This window comes from Aotus nancymaae, unplaced genomic scaffold (genome assembly GCF_030222135.1).
Source record: "Aotus nancymaae isolate 86718 unplaced genomic scaffold, 86718_ANA_hifiasm-v0.15.2.pri h1tg000044l, whole genome shotgun sequence".
Classification (NCBI taxonomy): Eukaryota; Metazoa; Chordata; class Mammalia; order Primates; family Aotidae; genus Aotus; species Aotus nancymaae.
In genome coordinates this window covers 3,172,530-3,178,529 of record NW_026988458.1, presented here as the reverse complement: position 1 = coordinate 3,178,529, position 6,000 = coordinate 3,172,530, and the positions used below count along the sequence as shown (strand labels likewise).

Genomic DNA, 6,000 nt, shown 5'->3' with positions numbered 1-6,000 from the left:
ATGTGCGCGTGTCATCAGGTGCTCGAAGAAGCTCGCGCATGACCCGACAGCTGCCGTCTGGGCTCTCCAGGTTCGGCCTGGCGCGTTCACAGCGCGGTCTCCAGCCCTGCTGTTCCGCGGCGCTGCGCCCCCGACTCGCATCCCGGCTCCCGGCCCGGCCCGGCCCTTCCTCCGCACAGCCCCGCTTCAGGCCGCCCAGTGTCCTTGACCTTCCCCCAGCAGGGTCTGAGGCGTCGCCGTCCGTTTCCAGCGGGGTCGCGCAGGCCCCTTCCCGGCCTGGAAGGTCGGCGCCGCGCGCTGAGCGTCAGTCCCTCCTCACCCCCCGCCCCGGCTCCAAACCCCGCCGGCCGCAGATGTCACCCTCATTCGTGCTCCGCAGTGACCGGAGGGAGCGAAGGGAAACAAACCAACGTCTGGTTTTCAGCCTCTCCCCGCCACCGTGACATAAAACCGGCAAAAATAAAAAGAGCATTCTGGGAAGCACTTCATCATTTCAACGCTCACGAATTCAAAACATAAACAAAGGGCGCCCAGGGCCCCGGCCGGGGGCGCGGGGCGCGCGGCGGGCCCGGGGCAGGTGAGCGCAGGTGCGCGCCCGCCCCCGCCCGGGTCCCCCGGCTCCTTCCCCGCGCGCCCCGCGCCCCCCGCTCCGCTCCCCCTTCCCCGCCCGCTCCCCGCCGCCGCCGCCGCCGCCGCCCCGCGCACGGCCTGGAGCGGAGGCTGCGCAGGGCGCGGGGCGGCGCGGGCCGGGCGCGGGCCGGGCGGACGGCCGCGTCTTTCTTCTCCTGGCGGTGATGTCATTGGGCGACGGCGGCCGAGGCCGGGGGGCGGCGGCGGGCGCCCGCAGGTTCCCGAGCCGCTCCTGAGAAGGCGCCTGACCGCGGGCCGGGGCGCACGGAGGAGCGGGCCGGGCCGGGCCGGAGCTGCTGGGCCGCGCCGAGCCGATCGCCGGCGCCGGCCGCTCCATGGGCGAGGAGGCGGCGGCGGGGGCGGTGGGGGCCGCGGGCCGGGCCGCCGCTCCGAGGTGAAGCAGGCGCGCGCCCCTCCCCGCCCGCCCGCCCGCCTCCCGGGCCGCCGCGATGAATTCCGCCGAGCAGACCGTTACGTGGCTCATCACCCTGGGGGTGCTGGAGTCGCCGAAAAAAACCATCGCGGACCCGGAGGGCTTTCTGCAGGCGTCGCTGAAGGATGGGGTGGTCCTCTGCAGGCTGCTGGAGCGCCTGCTGCCCGGGACCATCGAGAAAGTAAGTCCCGGCCCGCGCCGCCGCCCGCGCCCCCCGGCTCGGCCCGGCCCGCTGCGGCCCTGGATGCGCGCGGAGCACCCGGGGCCGGCCGCGCTCGGGGGACCGCGCGCCCTCCTTTGTGCGCGGAGCGGCGGCGCGGCCGGCGCCAGGACCGTGGCGGGAGCTCGGGGGGCGCCATTGTGAGCGGGGCCGGGGAGGGGGCCGGGGGGGCGGGGGGAGGGGCGCGGGCGGCGGGGTCCCCGGGGAGGAGCGTTCCCCGCGGCGAGGAGACCCGGCTTCTGCGCCGCCGGAACGCCGAGTGGCCCCTCCGCGCTGGGGGTCGGCTCCGCTGCCTCGCCGCGGCCCGATCGGAACCGCGTTCGGACACCGTGCGGCTCTGTCCGCTGGCTTTGTGTGGACAGTTCTTGCCGGTGGCGTTGCGTGAGTTTCGCCTCCCGGTGAATGGACCGGTTGCTCTGCATTTTTGAAGATGCTCGCATCCGTGCCTGAGGGCTGCGCTGGGAAATGATGTACTACTTTCCCCTGGAGAAAATTACCCCCGATCCGAGAGGACGGCGGACACAGGGTTTAAGCCCCGGCACTCTGCAAGGCTTGTTTAAAATTTCAGATTTCGTTCTCAGGTCGCTCCCTGGTTCTGAATAGAACCCAGAGTCCTGCAGGCACTGCCTCTCCTTCCCCGATGGTAGTTCCCAGGCTGGAGCGTGTGAACCCTGACCCGAATCTCTGGAAGTGATTAAAGTTTGTTTTCATCGCCCACAAGCCGGCAGGCCGAGGAGACAGGAGAGCTTCTAAAAATGAGGTCTCCCTGTAGCTCAAAATACCAATCTTATTCCCGGGGTTTTGTTTTTTTTTTTTGGAGCGGGGGATGGTGGTGGGTGGCCAATATACAGCGTTCAGATCAACAATTATTTAAAATGTGTTAAATACAGAAACTGAAGGGTACCATAATTAGGAAGAACGATTTAAGTTTTTAAGTGGGGTGTATTGGCCACCATACAGCATGACAACTTGTAAATAAAATGCCACCTAAGTGACTTGAAAAAGTAAAATGTTTAATCTTATACACGTGCGCATGTTCTGGTGCTACATTTTAAATGAGGTCAGAAAACATTTAATATGAATTTGGCTTGCATTCCAGTTTTAGGTATTTTTCTTACTTGGCACATTTTTGTGAAAACGGAATCTGCATATTAGAGTGAACGGCTGCCTGCCTGTCCATGAAATAAAAACGTTCCTTTAAAATGAACCTGATGTCACAATGACATGATGATTTAGGACAGGAGGACTAAGGAGCAGGATCTGACTTTCAAGGCATTCAAAATACTTTGTTGTCTGGAGACTGGTAACATGGTAATAAAAGACAGATGTCGAAAAGTGTTGACATACCTGCTAAATTCACCAAAATAGGTTTAAATAAAATCCTGTTCCATCTCTAAGAGCAAAGCTTTGAGAAACTTCATATGCTGTGTTGATAAAAATATGTTGCCATCAAAGAATATGTCATTTGGCATATTAACTGCATTAATAATGATTGGCAGACTTCAATAATCATTTTCTTCTGAATTCTAGAAAGATTTTCCTAGAAAACCGTAGCATTCATTTCATCTCTAAAACAACAAAGAGAGGATCGAATAAAATGTTGAGCTTGCAGAAGCCAAGTTAAAACAACTCAACATATTCTAAAACTGTAGTCATTTGGAAATGTCTTAGGTCAAATATGTTTTTCATCCCCCTGAGCTCCAGTTGGTTTGTTTTAAACTGACTCTGTCACAATGAAAGTTTAATGTAAAGCAGCATATTGTAGACACAGTTACTGGTTCTCTGGAGATCAAAGGTAGGTTTTTGGAGCAAAATAGCCATTCTCTGTCTCTAAGATCCCTGCATTTCAGAAGTTTTGTGAGCTTTTTCCAATTTCCTAGGGAGAGTTATCTGGGTTTTTTCTTTCCTTTCTTTCTTTTTATTTTTAAATAGAGATGGGGTCTCGCTATGTTGGCCAGGCTGGTCTTGAACTCCTGGCCTCAAGCAATTGTGTCCCATCTTGGCCTTCCAAAATGCTGGGATTATAGCCATGAGCAATCATGCCCAGCCAGTTATCTGGGTTTTTGATGTTTGCATGCTTACCAGATAATCTATGCCACAAAGCACACATGCTGAATAATTTTTACTTAAATGTGGGAATGTGACTCTGAGGATGTTTTTCCTTAAAAAGAAGCATTTGTAAACTTAACCAAATATTCATGTGGACATGACGGGGCTTCACTTGACCTCTGCCGCAGGGGTGCACTGACAGCCAGTGAGCAGAAGGCAAGTGGCCTGCAGCCTTCGCCTCTGCAAGCTCACAAGCTGGCATGAGCCACGAGGCTGGGGATGAGTGCCGAACTAAGAAATGGGGCTGGGCGCCTCAGCTTTCCCATATGGCTTTTATTAAGAAACCATGTCCTAATGTGTTTCTTCCATTACGCTCATTTGTTCTGTTTCAGATTAGGAAGAGGATGGAGGGAGCAGAGAGGACGTTCATAGAGTGTCAGATTCTTCTGCTCATTTAAAGGAAACTTTCCACCCAGGGTCTCACCTTTCTTTCAAGGTGGAAGGTTAGACGGTGAGAAGATGGAATTATAAACTTTACATGAACAGTTCTGAAAAGAGACGCTTTTCATTATACTGGACAGATGTTTTCTGCTGTAGGGGAGAGGAGAATGGGATTAAAAAGTTTCCCTCGTCTTTGTATCTGGAGATCCTGTGCTTTGGTTTTCCCCAGGAGGGGCCAGGATGTTTGGCTGGGCTGCCCACATCTTTGGCTTCCCGTACTCCTCCCTTGAGCAGAAGCACTCTGAGGCCGTGACGTCTAGGGAGCCCTGGTAGCCCTCTTCTCACAAATTCACTTTAAACATCCCTGGGGTATTTAGTCAAAGGAGGCAAAATCAAGAAAGATGAATTTTAGAGGATGGAAAATTGCTATAAGACTAATACCACACATTAAAATCACGGAAATCATGAAATGCTCTTTTAATTTCACTTATGAATGCAACAGATGAAGTCTCTTAATTCACTATGAAAAACTCAGGGAACTTGGTTGTTTCTCTGTGCGTCCCAGGAGAACAGAACACAGAGAACCTTCCTGTGTAATCCATGTGACGCGCTCCCGGGAGATCCTGGCTAGGTGTTTGTGGAACGTAATTGAAAGTCAGATGCTGCCTGTAGTCTTGGTGCTGGATGTGGGGGCGTCTGTCTCTCAGCTCTGGAGGCCCAAAGTCTGGGATCAAGGTGCTGGCAGGGCCTCATGCCCTCAGAAGGCGCCACAGAAGGGTCTGTCCCACGCCTCTCTGAAGCTTCTGGTAGTTCCTGGCTCATGGCAACACAAGTGCAATCTTCACATGACGTCCCCACTTCTTCTTTGTGTCCAGACTCCCCCTTTTTAGAAGGCCGTCAGTGGGATTGCATTAGGGGCGCCCTACCCCAGTATGGCCTCATCTTAACCATTTACATCTGCCATGACTTCATTTCTGAATAAGGCCCCATTTGAAGTACTGAGGGTTAGGACTTCAAAATATGAATGTTGGAGGAACACAATTCAGCTCATGATGGGTTGTGTTAAACATTTGAACCAGATTTATCTGATTGCATGATGCCAGGTGCTATGGGAGATTACAAAATCTAAATAATAGAGTCTTAGGGGTTCTAGTACAGAAAGCATAACTCTATAGACAAGAACAGGATGAGGCAGAAGGAAGTTGGAAGTTGTCATGTCAGATACGGAATAGAAGGAGCAAAGGAATCAGGGAGCTGAAAAAGACCAGCATTTGAGCATGTCAGACTGAAGACTTTCCTGACGTGTGTGTAAGAATATGGTTTGCATTTTCCCAGACTGTAACCTGGCAGCCCTAGGTGATTTTCCACAGGCTTGCAGAAAATCAGCAAATCTGATGTTGCATAGGAAAAAGAAAATACTTTTTTCCAAGTGAACTCGAGACTCACTTTCTGCTCAGTCTTAGGATTCTGGGGTTGGTTAGGGGCTGGGGTGGGGAGAAGCAGAAGAGCCCACCTGCTAGAAATGTGCCTTTTCTTAGGTCCTTTGGCCCTAAAAAGAATGTGGTCCGTGATCACAGTGTGGTGGTAGGGTGAGGTTCTCACTCAGGCCCATGACCTGTAGCTGTTGTAAAGACTTGTTGATTGGCTAAGTCACTTATAGAGAAAAATTATAATATGGTATCTCCAGACTGTGTTTTTAAGGAGACTTCTTTAAACCTTGCAAACTGAATGATTGGTTATATCAAGTTGCTTCTAACTAAACTACTCTGAATATGGTTTCAGAATAGTGACTTTTGCAATAATAAACATTTACTTTTGAAGCCTGTGACTTTATAGTCCTGTCTCAACCCTGAACCAGTGTGATTCTTGTTTGGGTTTCAGGCCTAGGGAAGAAGGTAGATGGAACTGCATTTGCTGGCTCACTAAAAAGAAAGCAAACAGACTGAAATTCAATTTAAATCAGGAGCACCTGCAGAGATTTCTTGAGAACCAGACTAGAAACTAGTGTTTGTGTTGGCACCATCCAGACACAGGAGCGCACACACACACGCATACACACATGCATACAGGCACACTTGCACATGTATGTGCACACACACATATGCACACCTACATGAACGTGCACACATGTAAACATGGGGGCACACGTGCATGTAAATACACATGAGCACACACACACACGCATGCCTGCACAGATGTGCACACATAAACACGGGACACATGCACG

At 52.4% G+C, this 6,000-nt stretch overlaps 1 protein-coding gene across 2 annotated transcripts in view; it reads left to right on the top strand.

Annotated features, from left to right (window-relative positions):
* The first annotated feature begins 1,079 nt into the window (after positions 1–1,079).
* ARHGEF7 (Rho guanine nucleotide exchange factor 7) overlaps positions 1,080–6,000 on the top strand; it is a 183,681-nt gene continuing 178,760 nt past the window's right edge. For both annotated transcript variants that reach the window (XM_021667882.2, XM_021667879.2), the window contains exon 1: positions 1,080–1,244. In XM_021667882.2, coding sequence (XP_021523557.1) covers positions 1,080–1,244 — 165 coding nt within the window. The remainder of the gene's footprint in view (positions 1,245–6,000) is intronic.